Source organism: Cricetulus griseus, chromosome 6 (assembly GCF_003668045.3).
Source record: "Cricetulus griseus strain 17A/GY chromosome 6, alternate assembly CriGri-PICRH-1.0, whole genome shotgun sequence".
Taxonomy (NCBI): domain Eukaryota; kingdom Metazoa; phylum Chordata; class Mammalia; order Rodentia; family Cricetidae; genus Cricetulus; species Cricetulus griseus.
Genome location: NC_048599.1, coordinates 56336138 through 56360023, shown reverse-complemented (window position 1 = coordinate 56360023; position 23886 = coordinate 56336138). Strand labels below are relative to the sequence as shown.

At 44.1% G+C, this 23886-nt stretch overlaps 1 protein-coding gene across 3 annotated transcripts in view; it reads right to left on the bottom strand.

The window, feature by feature from the left end:
• Spg11 (SPG11 vesicle trafficking associated, spatacsin) overlaps window positions 1-23886 on the bottom strand; it is a 70990-nt gene that overhangs the window by 30534 nt on the left and 16570 nt on the right. For 2 of the 3 annotated variants that reach the window (XM_027422000.2, XM_027421998.2), the window contains exons 7-19: window positions 23472-23617; window positions 19937-20072; window positions 17301-17456; window positions 15139-15314; window positions 13293-13469; window positions 12335-12406; window positions 11253-11380; window positions 10753-10937; window positions 9928-10138; window positions 7040-7243; window positions 4879-4985; window positions 2624-2769; window positions 1075-1236 (exon numbers count right to left, since the gene is read on the bottom strand). In XM_027422000.2, coding sequence (XP_027277801.1) covers window positions 1075-1236; window positions 2624-2769; window positions 4879-4985; window positions 7040-7243; window positions 9928-10138; window positions 10753-10937; window positions 11253-11380; window positions 12335-12406; window positions 13293-13469; window positions 15139-15314; window positions 17301-17456; window positions 19937-20072; window positions 23472-23617 — 2006 coding nt within the window. The remainder of the gene's footprint in view (window positions 1-1074; window positions 1237-2623; window positions 2770-4878; window positions 4986-7039; window positions 7244-9927; window positions 10139-10752; window positions 10938-11252; window positions 11381-12334; window positions 12407-13292; window positions 13470-15138; window positions 15315-17300; window positions 17457-19936; window positions 20073-23471; window positions 23618-23886) is intronic. The other variant, XM_027421999.2, reaches the window with a different exon arrangement.

Here is a 23886-nt window from a genome sequence, read left to right as displayed (position 1 = left end):
CTGAATGCCAACCTCGATTACATAGTGAGTTTGAGGGCCACATGAGGCACCGTCTCAAAAATCAAAACTTACAAAATGATGTAAGTCAAGAAGAAAAGAGAATGAAGAATAACTTGAAATGGTTTGTGTTTGAAGTTGATTCAAATATTTCAGAAGCAAGGAACTCTGTACGCCTTTGATCCCAGCACTTGAGACACTGAGACAGGAGGATCACTACATTGAGACAAATCTGGACAGAGCACCGTGTCACTGAAGCATCTGGTTTACACCAATGCGACACACAGTGCTGCTCTGCATGGCAGAGACTCCTGCAGCACAGGGTGTGAAGGCAGCACAAGGCTGTCTTTGCCAGGACATTCTTCTTCTAAGGATTCCTGGGCGTGAGTCTTTTGCCCGAATGTGTTTACAGCACTGTGTGTCTAGTCTATGGAGGCCAGAAGGGCACATCGGATTCCCAGGATTAAGAGTAACAGATGGCTGTGACTGGCCATGTGGGTGCTGGGAATCAAACCCAGGTCCTATGGAAGAGCATCTGGTGCTTTTAACCACCAAGCCATCTCCCTAGCCCCATTCTTTGGAAAAGTCCTTACAGAAAACTGACCTCGAGGCATGATGGACTTGCATTCTACCCTAGCACAGGCTGCTAATCTCATATATTCCAGAAACAAACAGTCCTGGCACATCTGTGAACCAATTAGTTCACCCCCAAAATTCTTCACATTAGAGCAGGGCAGATTTCATCTCTCTAAAGAACAACACAACTTACACTGGGTTGAAGATACTATGAACATGTAATGTATGAACATATATGTAATGAAGAAAGCATATTGAACGGAGACATGGGCAAAAGATGCTTCTAACACAGCTCCTGAATAGGCCTGAGAGGGTCTGCAAATCCCTGTGAAATAGAAGCAAAATTGCAGGTTCCCAAGTGATTCTTCTGGATGTAGGCTTATAGCTCCATCCTTCTTTGCCATAATTCTTATCCTGAGTGTTGAAAGGAGGTAGGGCTTTCTGTTTTCCTGGCAGAGACCTGGCAGATACATCTAAGAGCCAGCTCCCTAAATACAGTACCTGAATGAGGTGGTAGAGTGTAATATCAGAGGGCAGAATACTAGGAGCAGTGCACTGTGGGAAGAGGGCAGCTTTGAGCTTTGGGTAAGGTGTTAAGGCCATCTTCAATAGCTGGGGGTCCACTTTCTTCAAACAGTTCTCACTTTCTTCATTCTGAATGACCTATGCAAGAAGACACATTACAGAAGGGGAGTGGTGTTTAGATAGTACATATTTTGAGATTTAAAAACTAGTCACTATAGAAGAAGGGTCCTAGTGAAACAGCACCAGCAAAACAGTCATCCGATCCTAGGACCTAATGGCTGTATGACACTGGAATAGATGTTTAGCATCAAGCCTCCATTTCCTGCAAGATTAGGAAGAGAGCTAGATCCTTGTTCTCAAACCGTATGTTGTTTGAAAAAAAGCCATCTCTACTATATTTATATTTAATTATTAATTCTTTTTTTTTTTTTTTTTTTTTTTTTTTTGGTTTTCAAGACAGGGTTTCTCTGTATAGCTTTGGAGGCTGTCCTGGCACTCGCTCTGGAGACCAGGCTGGTCTCAAACTCACAGAGATCCGCCTGCCTCTGCCTCCCGAGTGCTGGGATTGCCACCAATGCCCGGCTTATCCATTAATTCTTAAAAGATCCAACAACTATTACTGTGGCGCATGATGGTACCGGTATATAGTCCAGCATTTGGGAGGCTGAGGCAGGAAAATCACTAAGAATTCAAGACTAGCATGGTTTATACAGGGAATTACAGGCCAACTTGGACTAGAGAGTAAAGCTGCCTCAAAAAAACAAAAACAAAAACAAAAACAAAATAGTTGTGCAATGATGGCACATGCCTTTAAACCCAGCACTTAGGAGGCAGAGGCCTGGTCTACACAGTGAATGCAAGGACAGCCAGAGCTACTTAGTGAGACCCTGTCTCAAAAAAACCAAATGAAAAACAAAATAACGGATACCATCAAAGCAGATGACTACCTAGCCCTTTCGTGACTATAGTTTCTGACTGGTAGCTAAAAGCAGGCTCGAGTCACTCAGCCCTGTGAGTATAGCGCAGCAACCTAAGGGTAATCACCACCAGGGAGAAACTACGAGGACAAGACATCCAGCAGTATTCTCCTTCTAGCCAGCCACACTCTATGTTCAGAAAACAGGGGCACATCCACATGGGGTCCCTCAAAGAACTTACAGGGAAAGCTAAAAAGTATGCTTTAAGATAAACTTTCTAGAAGGGTAATCAGCAAAGACATGTTACAAACTACACATCTAAAATACATCTACTTGCAGAGGTAACCCAATCCTGACTCTATCCTAGAGCTACGGAAAACACACCAAAGGGACAAAGAATCTCTGTCCATGCATGAACTCCATTTCAGCTCAGGACATGGAACTGTAAATTCACCTGTTTCACGCTCACTCATCCAACAGGATACTTAAAAGCAGTCATGCTTTAGATCATGCTTTAGCACCAGCTAAGGTTTAAGCAGTCCTGGTTATCTGTGCCAAGTTTCAAATCAACCCTATTTCATCACAATAATTCCGAGGGTCACCCATACCTGGCTGACACCCCCAGGAGCATACATGGTAGTAGCAAGGGCCAGGAGGGTGTGTCCTTCCAACAGCATACTGCTTACACTGGCCTGATTGGTGGGAATCAAAATCTGAGCATTTGCAAGGCTAGCCTGGAAGATCAGTTTGGGATCTGAAAATAAAAGGGATAATCATTAAATTAAGAGAGATATAATTCTGAGAAAGATATTTTTAACCCTGTCCACAGTAAGAACAACTTTCTAAGTTTAGAAACACTGAAAAACATGGGGTGGGGGGATGGGCAAACTCAAAAGGTTCATCTTCATAAAAATAAAGATTTCAAAGAAATAAAATGTAAAGGTAAAAAAGAGTCAAGAGGAGAATCCAACAAGTGATATTCTATAGGAATAATACCCTATGGACAAAGAAAGAATCAGCTGACAATGAACTAGAAATGCTAAAGCCCCCACACACAGCTCCCTAGCAGGGGACTTAATTAGATGCTTCAAGTATCAACTGTATCAGCAGCAATTTAAAAAAAAAATCAGTGTTACTGTTTATTGGTCATCATGAATAGACTGTGTACCTAGGCAAAGGTACAGCCTCAATGAACAGCAATGTGACCTGATGGTAAAACCCTTCCAGTGAACAGCCTTCGACTTAGCAATTTTACATGTAGAAACCTGTATGTACTAAAGAGTTTGTCTGAAACAAAAGCAACAATTTTAAGTTAAGATATAGTCAAGATAATTATTTATAATTGGAAAAAATGTAAAGATGAGCTTGCTGTCAAAAAAACGAGAAAATAATAATTTAATTGAGGGCCTATTTACTAAGGTTAATGATCAGTGTCTCTAAGGGTGCAGGGGAGTCTCATTACACACAAAGGCAGTTACAAAACACAGATGTTGCCGGGCGTTGATGGCTCATGCCTTTAATCCCAGCACTCGGGAGGCAGAGGCAGGTGGATTTCTGTGAGTTCAAGGCCAGCTTGGTCTCCAGATCGAGTGTCAGGATAGGCTCCAAAGCTACACAGAGAAACCCTGTCTCGAAAAACCAAAAAAAAACAAACAAACAAACAAACAAAAAAAACCCACAGATGTTTCCTGCACTTCTGCACAACGTATGGATACCTGCTGGACAACAGAAAGCAAAAAGAAACTGGAAGGAAACATGGCAATGCTACCAATGGCCACTTGTGGGCAGTCATCTTCCCATAAGCCCAGACTGGGTCTATGCAGGTGTTACCTTGGGGAGAGTTGTCTGTGGCTTCCTTTGTTTGTTTGTTTGAGACAGGGTCTCACTATACAGCCCTAGGGCCTGGAACTCACTATGTAGACCAAGTTGGCCTTGAACTCACAGAGATCTGCTGGCCTCTGCCTCCCATTACAAGAATTAAAAGGTATGCACCACCACCTGCAACCCAACAAAACTGGGCACTTTATATATGCACTTTATATAAAGGACTGGTTTTTGACATTGCTTGATGTATAGTTGCTTGCCCTGTACCTTTCCTGTACCTTTCCCCAGAATTTGGGAAGAACACTACTAGCTGGTTAGTTTCTTCAGCAGCTCCCCTCCATGGACACAACAATCCCACACATACATGAGGTTTTAGTTTTCCTTTTGTTTTGTCTTGGTTTGGTTTTAGTTTTTTTTCCCCCTTCCATTTGGAGCTCCAGACTGAAAGATTTATAAGTTCCTAGAACCCACCTAAAGGTGGAAGGAGAGAACTGACTCCACAAATTTGTCTTCTGACCTCCATGTATGTGCCTGGGGCATATGTACTTAGCATAGGAGAGGCCCTAGATGGCAAAAGAATAGAAGGGAGGGAGGAAGACAGGGAAGGAGGGAGGGAGAGAGAAAGGGTGAAGGAAAGAGAATATAGACAGGAAGGAAGGAGGGAGAGAGGGGGACAGAGGAAGGGAGGAGGGGAGGAGGGGGACCATTCCTAGAAGGTTTCTGGAAGGCAGACCAATTCTTCGGGAGAAAGGGGTGTCAATGTACCAAAGCAAGAACTGTGCCTGTGACAGGTGGGTGGGGTGACAGTGGCAGAAGCAGAGCACAAGGCAGAGTGAGGGAAATCTAACTTCATAAGCTGTCAGCTCCAATTCTGACATTTTTTAGTTTTCTATTTCATTACTAAAGTGTGAGCCTGGATTACAGTCAGATATTTGAGTGCAGTCAAAGGATTAACTTCAAGAGTTTCCAAGTTAATGACCATTCAATAGACTCACAGTTTATAAGAGAAAGTTTACATATTTAATACTGAACATAATACCTGTTAAGTTACTGGAAACTTGCCGACACTGAACCAAAAATTCAAGCCAAGGGTGAGCTTCATGTAGTTCTTTCTTTTCCAAAAAAGGACAATTTCCAGGACTAAGTCTATATTTAAAGACAAACAAACAAACACCTTTGGGATTATCACATGGGGCATGACTCTACTGAGCAAGTTTGCTCAGGTGACAGCTAGCTTCAGAAAAGCAATTTTGGAGCCAGGCGGTGGTGGCACACGCCTTTAATCCCAGCACTGGGGAGGCAGAGGCAGGCGGATCTCTGTGAGTTCAAGACCAGCCTGGTCTACAAGAGCTAGTTCCAGGACAGCCTCCAAAGCCACAGAGAAACCCTGTCTTGAAAAACCAAAAAAAAAAAAAAAAAAAAAAGCAATTTTGTTGTAGGAGTCTAAGGCAGCAAGCATTCCAGGCCAGCCTGGGCTACACAGCAAAACCCTGTCTCATAAAAAATTAGATAGGGTTGTAGCTCAGAAGTAGAGCAGTTGCCTGGCATGCACAGCACCTTGGGAGGCTAAGGCAGGAGAACTACTGTAAGTTCAAGTCCATCCTGAGCTACAGAGTAAGACAAATACCTCCTCTTCATACACACACACACACACACACACACACGTGTGTGTGTACACACACACACACACACACACACGTGTGTGTGTACACACACACACACACACACAGAGAGAGAGAGAGAGAGAGAGAGAGAGAGAGAGAGAGAGAAAGAGAGAGAGAAAGAGAGAGAGAGAAGGAAAGAGGTATAATAACAACATATAAAAGTTATGTGAAGGATGGGGCTGAGGAAATGGCTCAGTGGTCAAAGCACTTGCCATGCAAGCATGAGTGATGACAACCAACATAACTGCAGCCTCAGATAATGAAGACAGCAGATCCCCAGAGCAAACTAGCTAGCAAGACTAGCCACATTGGTAATCTCCGCTTTGACTGAGAGACAGTATCTGCTGTGCAATAATGAGAACCTGAACTCAGATCCCCAGTGCCCACACATAAAATCTAAGTGACTCAGCAGTCTGAAATAAAATCTAAGTCTCAGCTCTAGAGAGATGGAGTAGAGACAGGGGAATTGCCAGGAGTCCATTGGCCAGCTATATAGCCCACCAGCAAGTCTGAGGTCCAATGAGTGACCGTAACTGAAAAAGTAGGTGGACAGGGGCTGAGGACCTCACTCAATGTCAACATCTGGCCTCTATGTGCACCCAACCGTCCACACAAGCACACACATTCACACACATTTCATATATCAAAGACGACATCTAATGCTGCTGATACTGATCCAATAACAATTAGCAATGGCCACAGACAGGATTCTACAAGGTGGTCTTAGGCGGACATATACTGGTCTATGTAAATTTATCCATATAAACCTACATTTTTAAAAATTAATCCATTTTACAGTGGCTATGAAATTAAAGTTTTTTTAGAGTTCTCTGAGAAGAATCAAGAACTGCTAGTGAATTCTATCTTTCTTTTAACATCTCTTCTTCTTTTAAGCATTTTAGAACAAACGTGCTTTTCATTCTATCATTTTTTTTAATGCAATGATGGCAAATGAATCCATGGGCTCTCACACACACGACAGACATGGGCTTTGCCACTGACAGACATCCCCAGACACATCATTTTATTCTAATCTCAAGTAATCTGAAGGTTAGTAAGACGCTACATGAAATCATTGTCCATAAAGCGCACACCTGTCCTTAGCTGAACATAACCTTGAGATAACACACGTGCCAGGTGTTAGAGTGGAAGAAACTACTTCAAAAGGATCAGTTTCTCCATGTTTAATGTTTTCTCCAAGCAGTTCAGGTGCCAAACGTGGCAGCTGATGCCTTTAATCCCACAATTGAGGAGGCAAAAGCAGGCCTCTGTGAGGCTGTGGCCAACTTGGTTTACACAGTGAGTTCCAGGGCTACATGATGAGACCTTGTATTAAAAACAAATAAAAACACAGCAGTTCATGTCGGCAGGCACACGACACACCCTTGTAATCCCACCACTTAGGCAGCAGAACAGGACGGTCAAGAGTTCATGCTTATCTTGAGGTCCTGTCTCAAGCCTCCACTCGCCCCCCAAACAGTTCCAAAGCCGTCTAGAAGGAATATTTGCACATGTGAAGCAGCTCTCAGCACTCACTTGTAGTAGTCAAGATAGACGTAGAGAAGATGCTGTAGGTCGTGCTCCAGACAGTAGAGGATGAAGTGCGAGTGAAAATCCCACCCTCCCGAGGCTCTGTAGCTCTGCACGGGGAGGGCGTCTTGCATCACACCCCCAATCCGGCTGAGTCTCAGGAGGAACAGTTCAAAGTCTTCTAGTTCAGATGCAAGAAAAGTCCCACTCCTGTGGGGCAGGATTGAGAGATGAGAAGTAAAAAAAAGTTCCAAGGTTCAAGTTAACGCACATCCACAAAAATTGCTAAGAAGCCACAGCAGTTAAATACACCAACTACTAAACAATGATAGAAATCTGTACTTTTCATAAATTTACTACTAAACACATCAAAACTGCCATACAAAAAGATCTTGAAAACACACACACACAGTTAAAAGAAATGCCATATAAGGGCCAGAGAGATGGCCTGGTGGTTAGAACACAGACTGCTCTTCTGGTGGACCTGGGTTCAATTTCCAGCACCCACACAGAGGCTCACGAATATCTGTAACTCCAGTTCCAGAGGATCTGATGCCCTCTTCTGGCCTCCATGGGCACTGCATGATTGTGGCACACAGACTCACGTGTAAGCAGAACACTCATGTACATGAAATAAAATAAATTAATATTTTTAAAAAGTACAGATACTTTGATAATAGAAATATCACATAACTGGTACTCTGATTATAGACAGTTGTGTTTTGAAGCTACTGGTGTATTCCTTCCCACTTCGTGCTCTACAGCAACCCCTATTTGCCTGACTTTGTAGTCACTAATTCTTAACTTTTAATTCAGTTTTATAACTATAACCAACCTCAATAGTATGTAGTTTGATTTTTGTATACTTTGAACTTTACTCTAAAAAATGAGTATATTATTCTCTACCCTAATTCTTTTTTTTTAATTTTCTTTTTATTTATTCTATATCTTTCACACCATGCCTCCTGATCCCACCCATCCATTCCCCCTCCCCCCCCACAATAAGACAAAATAAAATTCAAGAGAAAAAAGGGAAGGAGACAGTCCTGTCCTGGAAGCTGCAGTGTGACCAGTGAGTCATGCAGTGAAACCTTTTATCCATATATTCTTACATGCAGGCGTTCATTGCAAAGAATCATGGTCTGGTGGGAGGCCCTGGTCTCTGCTACACTATCCATACTGGGCCCTCACTGGACTCTTCCTGGACATACCATTGCTCCCTGTGTCATGAAGATTCTGGAGTCCACAGCCTCCCCAGCTCCCACCCCTGTGCTCCAGCAGATCACAGATGGGGTGGATTTTGGAGTGGGCCAATATAACTCTGGTTCTGGGCCTGAGTACTTACAGGGTTGGTCAGCCTACCAGCTCTCCTCTGTCTTCGCCACCAGGGTGAGCTCTCCAGCTTTGCCCTGGCTAGTTCACCCCTTGCAGCGGTGAGCAAGGCCAGGGCCAGTTCTCTGGCTTTCACATCCTCAGGGTTGGCTTTCCTACACCTAACCTTCAGGGCCAGCTCTACTGAGTTGCCCAGGTGAGGTATAGGGGCAGGAACAGCTCTCCCACTTGTATGACCTCAGGGCTAACTCCTCCACCTGCCTCAAGCGTTGATGGTGGGAGGCATGTGGGCATCTCTCCCCAGTCCATGAACCACATGACAGATGAGTAATGGGGACAGCTCTCCTAAGCTCACAACTTCAGGGCTCGCTCATCAATACCTTAGGATGGTACGATTTCCCCCTTTAATATAATTATATGATAGATATTGTGATCTTTCTTTCCTACTTATTTATTTACTTACTTTTGGTTTTTCAAGATAAGGTCTCTCTACATAGCTCTAGCTATCTTGGAACTCAGTATGTAGACTAGGCTGGACTCAAACTCAGAGATCTGCCTGTCTCTGCCACCAGAGTGGGATTAAAGACACATGCTACCATGCTTAGCATGAATTTTTCAATTCATATTAAATCAGATAAATTAGTTTTTTTAAACAATGAAATGCTAAGGCAGCATAGTGATCATCTAAATTCTACCATAAAACCAGATGCCAAAGGACCCCACTGCATAAGTGAGAGGCTTAGGCAAAGCTCTTCATCACTTCCCTGGATCTGACTCTGCATCTGCACGCTGTGAGGACCGACAGCGTAAGTGCATTCCCAGTAAGTACAAACGGAGAGCAACGTGTGAAACAGTACAAGAAACATGCTGATGTGCACACCTGACTTTCCTCACAGGAAGACAGATGAGATGGAATCACAAGAAACCTGACAGTCAACTACTGCTGACTCACACAGACGACAAGCTCACATGGTTAGATCTAATACAATTATCTTTAGACACGAGCTAAAATTGCCACTCTGCTCTGTGTCTTATTCCCACAGTCCTCTGCAGGTCAAGACCATACAGCAGATGGATGTGGTGACTTATCGTCCAAGAAGAGCAGACACAGTCACAGGGAACCTCATCTTGGGGCATCCATGTCTTGCCTCCTGTCACTTGCTCCTTAAAGTTCTAATGACAACTGTACATCAGAACACGATGTAGCAAGTTCCAGCCCAATCTGGGCTACCTCACAAGACCCTGTCTCACAACAAACAACAGAAGGCACAAAATGCTGTGGGGAGAGCCTCCATCTAGAATTCAAGAATCTCTTCACCACCACGACATTAAAATAATCCCATTTAAATGTTGTGTGATGAAGCAACACTGCACTGAATGTGTGGTCATTTAAAGAGAAAGGCCTCATGTGTGCAATCGTATACCTTGAGCACACACACTGACACAGCAAGGGCCTGCAGGCACAGGGAAGCACTCTCCCCTCACCATTACTGTTAAGTATTATTTTTAATTTTCCTTTCTTTTATCCTCCCCACTGGACTTTAATCTCATGGTTACAGTACCTGGCCAGCTTGTCTAGAATCTTATTCTTCATGTAATTGTTGCAACAAGTATTCTGATCAATGATGTCAGCACTCAGAGGGGGCCACTTGTTCTGATGAGGTGGCCCTGTTTCCTGGGTCTGAAATTCTTCAATCCACAAGCTAATGTTTGACCAGTCATGGCGAGCCGTGAGGTACCTCCAGAGGGAGTCCGGGGAATGTGCTTTGTATTCTATATGAGGAACAAGACACCTTTTAAAATAGCAGTGAACTATGGTTTCTGACTTGTAATTCCATATGCAATGGTCACTGACTACACGTGCCCATATCATGTGTGGTTCACTCAGGCCCCCTGCTTCTTTTTGTTTTCTTTTTTATAATCAACCCTATAGATGGGAAGAGTGAAGGGTTCCTCACTACAGAGTTAGAATGAAGCTGAATGGCACTGAAGCTGTCGGCCTTCTCCTCTGCAACATGAGAAACTCAGGCTACACAGTAAGCATGAATTTGATGCTATAATTTATCATTGATCACCAGTTAGCTATGCTCCAGAGCCTGGTGTAAAACTAATCCCCAATAAATGTAAGAAACTCAGAAACTGTTTGGAAAAACAGACCCACTCTGAAGCTGCAGTGATAACTTTTGGCTTTGACAATATCCACTCATTGAACCTCATGAACGTTTTTCACCACCACATTTAGTTCAATGGCTGAATTTTAAAGAAAGTGAACCTCCCCCACCAAAAGGAATTCTAAAGTAGAGATGCCCAAAGATTAAAACATTAATGACTAACTTACCCCCCAACCCCATTTAATATGCTCACATTTCAGGTGCCTTCGTACTTGCCTTCTGGACTTATCCTGGGGAGAAGGATGCATTCTTGTGTTTGCTGATCCCACCAGTGAGCCCAATTCAGCGCAATTCTTTGGTGCTGGTCATTAAACTCATCTTTCTGATCATGCTTGAGGAATGTGTCCAAGATAGATTTGTGCTTGAGATAGTCCTGTTCCTTTATCCAATATCTAAAAACACTGTATGTAAATTTTTGTTTATTTTTTTTAAGGCAGGGTTTCTCTGTGTAGCCCTGGCTATCCTGGAACTCACTCTATAGACCAGGCTATCCTAGAACTCAGAGATCCAACTGCCTCAACCTCCCAATATTAAAGGGATTGAAGGTGTGTGCCACCACTGCCCACCCAGCTGATGCCCTTCTTTAAGATATAAATTTTACCTTCCTGAGGAATGGATGCTCAGCTCCATGTAAGAAAGGAATACTCACAATTATTACAGATAAGTGCTACCCACAGTCTCCCTCCATTAGTACCTATGGGGACTAATGAACCTACCTGGGAAAGGGCTGCATCTGCACATTTTCTTGGAAACGTCCTGAATAAAACTTTTCAACTTGATGAACAAAGTCTATAGTTCTTCTTTCTTTTTCAGAAAAACATTCCTTTTCTTTTAAAATTTCAACCTTGGATAAAAAGCAATTAGAGTAATGACCACACAAAAATCAGGAACATTTGCAAAACAAAGGCCATGAGATTAAATGCCATTTAATAATTATATTCTGGGGTGGAGAATGTGGCTGGTAGAATGTTTGTTTAGCGTGCCTCAGGCCCTGGGCTTGATCCACAGTACCACAAAAAAAGAGTTGGGAGAGGGGGAGGAAGAGGAAGGGAAAGGGAGAGAAGAAGAGGAAAGGAAGTAGGGAGAAAGCAGGGGGGGAGGAGAGGAAATTGTATTCTACACTAAAAATGTTTTATTCCATTATCTATTTTGTATGTGCGTGTGTGGCATAGTGGGTACCTGTGGAAGTCAGAGGTCCCAGGGATAGAACTCAGGCAGCCAGGCTTGCCAGGAGGAGCCGTTATCTACAGAGTCACCTTGCCAACCCTCTAAACTGCATTTTTAAGTTAATTTACGTTCATATAAATTTTCCTTTACCATAATGTCAAATGCCAAAATACTCATAATCATTTAAAAGGATTATCATGTTTACTTATATATTTCTGAGATACTAAAATTATTTATTTTAAAGTTAAAAATTTTTTTCATCAAAATGGTCTAATAAAAATGTAATCCACAGGGACTGGAGAGATGGCTCAGAGGTTAAGAGCACTGACTGCTCTTCCAGAGGTCCTGAGTTCAATTCCCAGCAACCACATGGTGGCTCACAACCATCCGTTATGAGATCTGGTGTCCTCTTCTGGTGTGCAGATATACATGGAAACAGAATGTTGTATACATAATAAATAAATAAATAAAATCTTTAAAAAAATTGTAATCCACAGCCAGCCATACTTATAATCCTAGCATCCAAAAAGCTGAGGCACAAGGATTAGGAGTTGGAAGATAGCCCGGACTACATACCAAGAGCCTGTCTCAAAATGAAAAATGGAAGCTACACAGTCACACCTTTACCTACCAAAAAGTCCCGTATATTTTTATCAGTTGTATAAAAGCATATCTTGAGCAACTCATCTTCCACACTGAAGCCCTAAAATAAAATGAAATTTTAAAAGCTTACATTTGTAATGAACCCATTTGAATATAAATATGTTAGATGCAGAAATGCTCTCCTGTAGACATGTGTCCTGCTAGAACAGCACACTGCTCTTGGGAGTATCTACTTTCTACATCAGTTATATGTATCTATTGCTTGTCCCCAAAGCCCTTATTTATTTTCCCAGAGCAAAGCAAGACACAGTACAATTAAGTTAATACTAGGCAACCGAGGACCAAGAAAGACTACAACAAACTGCTTTGGTGGCTTACTTGTAACCAAAGGTTGACAGAAACAACAAACATATCTGTACTTTCAGAAAAGTTTTCGTGGGCAAGACTCCAGCCACACAGCTGAGGACCCGATCTTAACTTAGCTCAGAAGCCCTGCTTTGTCCAGGACTTCCCTTCTCAAATGAAGCAAAACTAGGGAACATAAAGCCCTAAGCCAGTGCACAATCCACCAGAAAGTTCAAATGCAGATGTAAGGACTCACATGAAGAATATAGATTGTTCTCCAGCAAAACTGAGGCCCTATGCATGACAGGTGTGAAGTCTTCTACGAAAACCATTGTCTCAGAAGGTAAGATAGTACAAGCGCTTGAGAGGCTGTGTCAGGAGGACAGTGAGTTAAAGGCCAGCCTGGGCTACATAGTGAGACCATGTCTAAGAACAAACAAAAACAAGGGATGTGGTGGTTCATGCCTGTAATCCCAACATGTTGAAGCTGGGGCAGGAGGATCATGAATAAGTCTGAGGCCAGTCTGGGCTATAAAGTGAGTTCCAGGTCATCCTGGCTTATAGAGAGACTTTGACTTAAAAAAAAAAAGGGGGGTGGGGTAAAGTCTTCCTATACATCAGAGACAATCATTACCACTCACCATATTCCTCAAGAGCATGGAGGCTTCCTCTACATTGTTCCTTTTCAAACTGTCAAACACCAAATCCAGGCCTATCCTGACCAGCTCCTCGAGTCGTTGAGCAGAATGATTAGTAATCCTGAAGAAAGTTTGTGCCTCTGGTATTTTGTTATTTAAAATGGCATCTGCAATAACTTCCTAGGAAAAAGAAGAAAAATGTAAGTTTAAGCTCCTTGTGGTTTTTTTATTATGATTACCAATGCAGAAAATGTATATACATTAGACACCTACTAAGGGGCTTTTGACTGAAAAATCTTCTTGGAAGGGTGCTGGGGCTGTGAACTGACTCTGCAGCCCAGGACCCCACAGCACCATTTATAGTGCTTGCTCACTGATACAGGCTGCGACATTTGCACAGAAGGAAGAGTGACCGGAAAGGGGGTCAGGTGACTTCTTAGTAGAGACAACTGGTCAGAAGACAGGTATTCCAAAAGGAGGGACACTGTGCAGAAATGCAAAATGAGCCCGTGTGTGCATGAGATGCATTTTATCCTGAAACGTGTGTGGAGCCACTGTACGAGTTTCACAGCAAGAGGGCACACTTATCACTTACTTTAGGAAGCAGCATGGAATGGGCTGAAAGCAACTGAAGGTCAAGATAATGAGGTGTGGGAAGATCACTGCAAAAATTAAAGATCTGAGCCCAGAGAACAAAACGGAGGCTTTCTGAGACAGGGCTTCTCTGTAGAGCCCTGGCTGTTCTGGAACTTGCTCTATATATTAGGCTGACCTCGAACTCACAGAGATCTACCTGTCACTCTTAACAAGGCCTTAACAGCACCGAAAGTCACAGTGTCCATGTGGAAAACTGTGTGAGCACCTGCACACATACGGTTCTGGAGACCACAGCTTACATCACAGTTAACTGTAGTCCCCATCAACACCCAGCCCATACATACACACAGAGAAAGAGTTAAAGATCAGTGATTCTGAGAAAGAGTGTTGACAGTTCTCTAGAACACACTAAAGGGAGGAACACAAGAAGAGAGACCTGCAAAGCAGACAGAAAGAAGGCAGACAAAAGTGAGCAAGAACAGTGAGCTTCTGGGTAGAGAGGGAAGAAGAGAATGAGGAAAAGCAGTCACTCAACGCTCTCTGCCCTCCGCCCTCCAGCAGCAGTCCTGAGGACACAGCCAAAGCTCTGCTTATCCGTTCACTCTGCTGCCATCAGCATCTGCATTGAGCCATTGGCTCTGCCTCTCCAACCCCATACTCATCATGGGGGAGGGACTCTCCCAGGCGCCCAGTCAAACACTTTTAACTAATTACCTCTGTGAAAAGACAAGCAGACAGATGGATAGATGGAAGGGTTAAATGGCAAAAGCGTTCACTAGAATTTGTAACAAGTAGGACTCAAGTGGCTTCCTAGTAATGATGTCATAGGACATCCCTAAGATCTGACTGCCAGAAGAAATTCCGTTTATCCAGAAGTCAAAAAATGCAAGAGGCCAAACGCCCTGGAGAGAATGGTGGTACAGGTCTATAACCCAGCACTTGGGAGGCAGAGGCAGGTGGATCTCTGTGAGTTCGAGACCAGCCTGGTCTATAGAAGCTAGTTCTAGGACAGCCTTGAAAGACACAGAGAAACCCTGTCTTGAAAAAACAAACAAACAAACAAACAAACAAATAAATAAATAAATAAATAAGCAGGACCTAGAGATAACAGATTTGAAATCATGTCCTGGGAAACCACATCAGTAAAACCAAAGCTCCATACCATAGTGTACAGACTCTAAATTCTGTTTCTTCTGTGTGTTCTTAGGCTATCTGAATCCAGAAAAGAGATATGATGAGTACTCATAGTTACCTCAAAGTTGAGTTTCTCCCAAATTTTTCCCTCCTTTACTGTGAGGACATCTTGGTTTATGTCATATTCATCAGTGGCATCTGCTGGCTTCCAAGGAAACTTTATCATGAAAGTACGAAGTTCATTGATGTAGCTGGTCAAAATGTCCACTCCCTTCTGCAGATGCTCATCTATCACTGTGAAATACATCAATTTTCCAGTTTGCATGTGCATGTATGTGAGTGAGTGCACATGAGTATGAGTGTGTGTTTGCATGTGCATGAGTGTGTATGTTCATGTGTAAACCAGCACAAAAATGGAGGGGGAACACACTACATACAACTTATTGAAAGGAATTCTGGGAATTGTCAAATTTCAAAACAGTATTTTCAAACAATAAATCTGAGGTGTTTTCTCTTCCTACAAGCAGCTGCATTTAGCACAGTCCTCTCTCTCCACTCTACACAAACACTATCCTGAGATCACCCTGCCAGTGCACTTAGTGCCAAACCCATTCCCCTCACACTGCTCTCTTCACTGTGGTGTGTCCCTCCCTTCACTGTGGTGTGTTCCCCCTTCACTGTGGTGTGTCCCCTCTTCACTGTGGTGTGTCCCCCTCTTCACTGTGGTGTGTCCCCTCTTCACTGTGGTGTGTCCCCTCTTCACTGTGGTGTGTCCCCTCTTCACTGTGGTGTGTCCCCTCTTCACTGTGGTGTGTCCCCTCTTCACTGTGGTGTGTCCCCTCTTCACTGTGGTGTGTCCCCTCTTCACTGTGGTGTGTCCCCTCTTCACTGTGGTGTGTCCCCTCTTCACTGTGGTGTGTCCCCTCTTCACTGTGGTGTGTCCCTCCCTTCACTGTGGTGTGTCCCTCCCTTCACTGTGGTGTGTCCCCTCTTCACTGTGGTGTGTCCCTCCCTTCACTGTTGTGTGTCCCCCCTCCACTGCGGTGTGTCCCTCCCTTCACTGCGGTGTGTCCCTCCCTTCACTGTGGTGTGTCCCCTCTTCACTGTGGTGTGTCCCCCTCTTCACTGTGGTGTGTCCCCTCTTCACTGTGGTGTGTCCCCCTCTTCACTGTGGTGTGTCCCTCCCTTCACTGTGGTGTGTCCCCTCTTCACTGTGGTGTGTCCCCTCTTCACTGTGGTGTGTCCCCTCTTCACTGTGGTGTGTCCCTCCCTTCACTGTGGTGTGTCCCCCTCTTCACTGTGGTGTGTCCCCTCTTCACTGTGGTGTGTCCCCCCCTTCACTGTGGTGTGTCCCCTCTTCACTGTGGTGTGTCCCCCCCTTCACTGCGGTGTGTCCCCTCTTCACTGTGGTGTGTCCCCTCTTCACTGTGGTGTGTCCCCTCTTCACTGTGGTGTGTCCCCTCTTCACTGTGGTGTGTCCCCTCTTCACTGTGGTGTGTCCCCTCTTCACTGCGGTATGTCCCCTCTTCACTGTGGTGTGTCCCCCCCTTCACTGTGGTGTGTCCCCCTCTTCACTGTGGTGTGTCCCTCCCTTCACTGTGGTGTGTCCCCTCTTCACTGTGGTGTGTCCCCTCTTCACTGTGGTGTGTCCCCTCTTCACTGTGGTGTGTCCCCTCTTCACTGTGGTGTGTCCCTCCCTTCACTGTGGTGTGTCCCCCTCTTCACTGCGGTGTGTCCCCCTCTTCACTGTGGTGTGTCCCTCCCTTCACTGTGGTGTGTCCCCCTCTTCACTGTGGTGTGTCCCTCCCTTCACTGTGGTGTGTCCCCTCTTCACTGTGGTGTGTCCCCCCTTCACTGTGGTGTGTCCCTCCCTTCACTGTGGTGTGTCCCCCCTTCACTGCGGTGTGTCCCTCCCTTCACTGTGGTGTGTCCCCCCTTCACTGTGGTGTGTCCCCCTCTTCACTGTGGTGTGTCCTCTCTTCACTGTGGTGTGTCCCCCTCTTCACTGTGGTGTGTCCCCTCTTCACTGTGGTGTGTCCCCTCTTCACTGTGGTGTGTCCCCTCTTCACTGTGGTGTGTCCCCTCTTCACTGTGGTGTGTCCCCTCTTCACTGCGGTGTGTCCCCTCCTCACTGTGGTGTGTCCCCCTCTTCACTGCGGTGTGTCCCTCCCTTCACTGTGGTGTGCCTCTTCTTCACTGTGGTCTACCCCTCTTCACTGCAGCTTCCCTATTTTTGTTCTGACTAGGCACGGCACAGCCCACCCTCACTGTAATTCCTACCTTCAGTGTGAACAAAAAGCTCCTTTATTTGTTTGTTGAGAAAAGACAGTGTAAGGTGAAGCAGCTGCTCTGCAAAGTGCTTGCTTTGGGTCTCAGAGTCACTTTCTCTAATTGCTGAGCAAAGTAAATCCAGTGCTGGCATCATCTCTTCCACCTCTGGGAACAAATGAAGAAATTAACATGTAAACTATCTCCCCAACTTCAGCACATCCAAATGTTAGCTGCAATGTCTTATTTTTACAAGCTCACACACCTTTATAAAGGCTTACTGCTTGCAAACCCCAATGATTCCAGTCACTCCTAAACATTTACTGGCAGACTTCATGTTTTATAAACTCATTTTTTTCTCTTTTCAACAACCCAATAAGTGCTTACTTCCTTTCCATAGGTAGGAGACTGAAGTTCAGAGAGAGTAAGTCACTTACCCGAGCTAATTCTGAAAGTAAATAAAATAGCAGAGCCAAAATTTGAACTTAAAGCCATTCCAAGAGACATGTGGAGGATAGGAGTGGAAGCCTCTGAAGCCTCTTTGCGATTGAGGGCCCTCTCAGGCGAGATTCCTGTTTAGCTCAGTGTCTGCCCAGCTTTGCAATTGCATGTGTGCAAAAAATTGTGGGAAACACGGGCTCAGGAAAGTTAGCAAAGCTTATTCTCATGCATCTGCTTTCAGATCATTTCTGCCTTTAGCAGTGCAGGTAAGAGAAAAGAGAGTCAAACTATCCAACAGTACAAGAGACAAAGTTGAAAGAGAAGGGGAGAGGGAGGGAGCGAGAGAGAGAGAGAGAGAGAGAGAGAGAGAGAGAGAGAGAGAGAGAGAGTGAGAGAGAGAGAGAGAGAGAGAGAGAGAGAGAGAGAGAGAGAGAGAGAGAGAGAGAGAGGGAAGGAGGAAATATTTATATGAATTTGTTTCTGTTTTGCTTTTTGAGACGGGGTTTCACCAGACAGGGTAACCCTGCCTGGCTGACCTCAAACTCACTATGTAGATCAGTTGTTCTTTAACCCACAGTAATCTGCCTGCTTCTGCCTCCCAAGTACTGGAATTAAAGCCCTGTGCCTGTTTTTGTTTGTTTGTTTGTTTGTTTTGTTTTTTGTTTTTCAAGACATGGTTTCTCTGTGGCTTTGGAGGCTGTCCTAGCTCTTGTAGACCAGGCTGGTCTCAAACTCACAGAGATCCACCTGCCTCTGCCTCCCGAGTACTGGGACTAAAGGTGTGCGCCACCAGCGCCTAGCTGAGATGGGGTCTTATACAATCCTAACTTCCTTCAAATTTACTAGGTGGCACAAACTAGATTTGAACTTGTAATCCTTCCTCCCTACCTTCAGAAAGGCTGAAATTACAGGCATGCAACACCGTGCCTGGCTGACAGAATACTCATTTTATTTTATGTATATGAGTGCTTTGCCTACATGTATGTATATGCACCATGGTGTGTACCTGGTGCCCAAGGAGGCTAGATGCCCTGGAACTGGAGTTGTGAGCTGTCATGTGGTTGCTGGAAATTGAGCAAAGGAGTCAAGACCATGCTGGGGAAACCCACAGAAACAGCTGACCTGAGCAAGTGGGAGCTCATGGACCTCAGTCTGACAGCTGGGGAATGGGCATAAGACCGAACCAGGCCCCCTAAATGTGGGTATCACTTGGGGGCGTGAACAGTCTATGGGCCTCTGGCAGTGGAACCAGTATTTATCCCTAGAGCACAAATGGACTTTGGGAGCCCATTCCTCCATGGAGGGATACTCTCTCAGCCTAGACACACGGGGGAGGACCTAGGCCCTGCCACAAATGATGTGACAGACTTTCATGATCCCCCATGGGAGGCCTCACCCTCCCTGAGGGGTGGGGGAGGTGGGGGATGGGGGGATGGTGGGGAAACAGGAGGACAGGAGGGAGAGGGAACTGGGATTGATATGTAAAATAAGATTGTTTTTAACTGAAATAAAAATTAATTAAAAAAAGAAAAGCTAAAATCTTGAAGAATTGCTAAAGCAGTGAAAATTTTCATAACAAATCCCAGTCTACAGCTGTGCAGTTGAAGTCCAGCTGTCAGCACACCTCTGTTCAAAGGTGGCTGGTTCCCGAAGAGTGGTCCCCTTCACACGTCACTCTCCTGAATCTAAGAGATCATCTTGTCCTTGTGTATAAAAATACAGAGCATAGCGCAGGCTGTGTTCCGTAAACACTGCAGTACCCGGGGTGGCACTCTTCTAGTACTGAGGACTGAACAAGCGTCCCACATGTGGCAGACAGTGCTGCAGCACTGAGCACCTCCGGCCCCTACACGGAGAACATTTACAGACCCTGACACATCCCCTCCGAGTACATAAACTCTGTGAATGAGTTTTGACAAGCCATTAGAAAGCACAGTGATAGATAGGGTGGAGTGATAGGGTGGAGTCAAGAGCGCCTGGCTGCTCTTTTGCAGGCCTGGGGTTCCATTCCCAGGACCCACATCAGGTAGCTTACAACCATGTGTAATTCTAGTTCTAGGGGCTCCCTCTTCAGGCCTCCTCATTTCCCTGTACAAATGTGGGCACATACACATAAGCAGACACACACATACACATATGTTATATAAAAGGGCAATAATTTAAAGATGTCTAAAGTGATAGTATGCATGTAGAACTATTTTACTTACGTCTTAAATATAACTGGGATGAAAAGTGATGATGCAGCTGATCAGGAACAGGAGATTTTGAAGATGGAGTAAGAAGATTTTCCTTGCTCTTCAAGAAGAAATCTACTGTGTCCAGCTGCCGATTTTCTATGCCAGCCTAAACGTGGGGAGGAAAGAAACCAGAGGAGTTTGTTTACCCTGTGTGTGCTGAGAGTTGGGGGGCGGCCATTTTTTTTTTTTTTAACTTCAGAGTTTAATGAGTGGAGACTACAGAATAAATGAAGTCATCTTTACTTTGCATAAGTACCTGGGTTCTAGTGAATTCTGATCATTTTTGTCTCACTTGTTCTCTGAGCCATTTGTTTTCCTTAGCTCATATAAAGTTCTAGGAACAATTTTAGACTTGTCATTTTTATTTATTTATCTAGCTCTGGCTGGACTCTCTGGGAAAGGGTTGACCCTAGCACATTGGGACCCATAGAGTGAAGCTTTCTGGGCTATCATTCCAGTGACAGTTTCTGTCCCAGCAGAAACAGGTTACTGGAAACTCTTCCAGCTCTCTATAACTTAAAACTCTACACCCAAAGCTAAGCAGTTGGGGGCCACTCTTACAAGAAGCTGCAATCTATTTGTTTTGAAATCTTACAGCAGGATACTAATAAGCTAGCTGATCCTGAGTTCAAAAATTAAACAAAAACCTGGGCTACGTATCAGTGGTAGACTATACTCTTGCCTAGCATGCCACAAGGTCCAGGGCTGGCTCTTTAGTATCTCAAAAAGAAAAATAAAGAATGAAAAAGGACTTTCAATTCTTACTTAGATTACTCGGGGTGTTGTGAGAGGCCAAAAGGCCTCAGGAGAAAGGAAGCAAATGCGTGACATCTCCAAGCCTGATGCAACCTCAGAGCTGTAAAGACGTAAGATCAACTATAATCAAATGGGACCAATATGGCTGCAGGAAGTGACCATGGACTACCCCTCACTTCACTATAATGGCATTTCCATATCATTGGCTTTGCAAAATTGTATAATAATTAAACAGCAGCACATAGACTTAGACTATGAGCTCCTTAATTGTAGTCATTAGCACAGCCCGTAAAGCAAGACAGGCTCCCAAAGAAGACTGCCACATTTGATTATTATACTGTGTATGGATGAAAGCAATATTAGAAAGCTGGAGAGAAAAAGTAATCAAGTTAAATACTGCAAAGCTTGGGGTTGGAGAAATGGCTCTATGGTTAAGATCACTTACACTCTCTCAAAGGACCTGGGTTCGATTCCCAACACCTATATGTTGCCTTAAACCATCTCTAATTCCAGCTCCACAGCATCCAAAGCCCTCTTCTGGCCTCCATGAGCATCAGCCACACACATGTAGGTAATACCCTCATACATATAAAATAAAATAAATCCAAAGAGTTAAAGAAGGGGCTGGAAAGATGGCTCAGTGGTTAAGAGTACTGACTGGTCTTCCAGAGGACCCGGGTTCAAATCCTAGCACCCACATGGCAGTTTAAAACTGTCTGTAACTCTGGTTCTAGGGGATCTGTGACACATTCATACCAATGCACATAAAATAAAAATGATAAGTTTTGTTTTGTTTTGGTTTTGGTTTTTCGAGACCGGGTTTCTCTATGGCTTTGGAGATAACTTATTTTTAAAAAGTTACAGAAAACTGACAGCTAAAATGAAGATATTTGGGGACTATGAACACAGGAATAACTCATTATTAATGATCCCTATGTGACTCCAACTCTGAGACACTGTCCCAGCAATGCCTTGGGTACTGCAGGGCCTTTCTGGAGAGGGAGGAAGGTCTTGGACTAGATGGTCCTGTCTGTAAGCTGGCAACTCACTCATTTGTCTTCTGCCCAAAGGTGGTGGCAATCCTTAGGCCCAAATCCTACTCAACTCTTCAGCTGACTTACTTTTTATTGTAAACATAGAGGAAGAAATTAGTTGTATTTTCAGAAGAATGTTTGAGTCAGATAGTTTGAAGTACACATAAGCATACTTGGACTAGTTGGACCTCCCACTTTGCACTGATTATGAAATAGTATAATGAGCAAATATGGGACAAAACAGAGCACGATAAAGCAGGAATGATTTACACACCCAGAGCAGCTGCTGAGCCCATCAAGACTGGGATAGTTTGGCTTACTTAGAGCGGGTGCATGGCCAGCACCCAGTGGTGCCCTATGCTTGTTTTACAGCTCTCTACCCCAGGCTCTCAGTCACAACCGCCCCATCCATGGCAGCCTCTGCTTAACACTGGAAGACTTGTAACTCGGCACACTCAGTACACACACTTGCATACGCAAAGAGAGGAGACGGTGGATATGGCACACGTGTGACACCAGCACTGGGGAGGGTCAAGGCAGGAGGATTGTGAGTTACAGGCCAGCTAGGGAGATGCAGGGAGACCTCCCTCAACAAATAAACATAACCATAAAAGGCAGGAGCCACACTTCTGCGGGACTCATCTTTGCCACTTGGACCTGGTTGCCTTCTCATTTTCTCACCTTATTTGCTCTCATTTGAGAGACTCTACCTCTAAAAATTTAATGACCTCCAGAGATGACACTTGCATGTAGTCTATGTGTGGTCAGTAGAGGGATATATCTTTTTACATGTACATGCAACACAATGTCATGAATTAGGTGAGTATGAAAAAAGACTTGAAAAGGTTGGAAGGAGCTAGACACGGCTCCGTGGCTGAGAATGCATAATGGTCTGCAGAGGACCGACCGGGTTCCATGCCGGCACCCACATGGCTCTCACCACTGTCTGTAGCAACAGCTCCAGGGGATATGATGCCTTTGTTTGGTGTCCAAGGGCACCTGCACTCATGTACACGTATCCCTACACACGTACACACACCGCTTGTACTCAGCTCTGAGGAAGTAGAAGTAGGAAGATCAGGAGATCAAGGCCAGTCTTAGATATATAGCAAGTCTGAGACTTGCCTGGGATGCTCTTACCTTAAAACAAACAAACCACCACACAAAAACATTACGAGAGGCTACATCGTAATGCAGAAATGCCCTGACTCTTATTCTATTTTTTTATTAGTAAACTGTGGTTACTCAAATAGCCGAATGGCCACTCTGTGTCTATTTCTTAATGTATAATGAGAGAGAGAGGGAATAAAAATTACTTAGTCATGGGTAGTTCATGTGATTGTTTTAGGACCAAATTAGGTAATGCATATAAAAGAATGTGTGAGCTATAAAATGCTATATAAATTCAGATTATATATTCTAAAGCTGGATAGGAAGGCATATAAAAATAAAAGATCGTTTCTACTCTGCTCTCCACAGCTTGCTTCTTAACATATTAGCTTGTTGTGGTTTACATGTCTATCACATTACCTCCTTAAAATGCTATTCGTTATTATCTCATATCCTTAGCGCCAATAAAACTCATCAGAGTTAAGGAAAAATGGTCAGACTTGGAGATGAAGGGTGAAAACAGAGACTATATGAATTCTTTCAGTCACTCATTCACACAAGGGCACATGACAGCAAGTGAAGTGGGATGGGTTTCATTTTGTTACCTCTAGAGCGTGTATAGGAATTGAGCACCGTCCCCAACCATTGAGATGACAAAGGGAGTCCACAGTGCTGGCACTGCCATGGATCATTAGTCTATTCAAAAACTCCTCTTGAGTTAGACCAAACAAAATCAGAGACAGACCGTTTTCTATAGGAAAAATAAAAGTTAGCATTAATAAATTAGTAGGAACTTAGATCTTAGAACTATTAGGTAATTAATATCTAATTACCTAATACTTCCATACTATAGCTAAAATACATATGTTGATCTGGGTATAGTGGAGCACATCTTTTACTCCAGTACTTGGTGGGTAGAGGCAGGTGAATCTGAAAAAATCTAGGCCTGTTTGGTTTACAAAGTGAGTTCAAGGCCAGTCAGGACTATGGAGTGAGACTAAATCTCAAAGAAAAAAATTT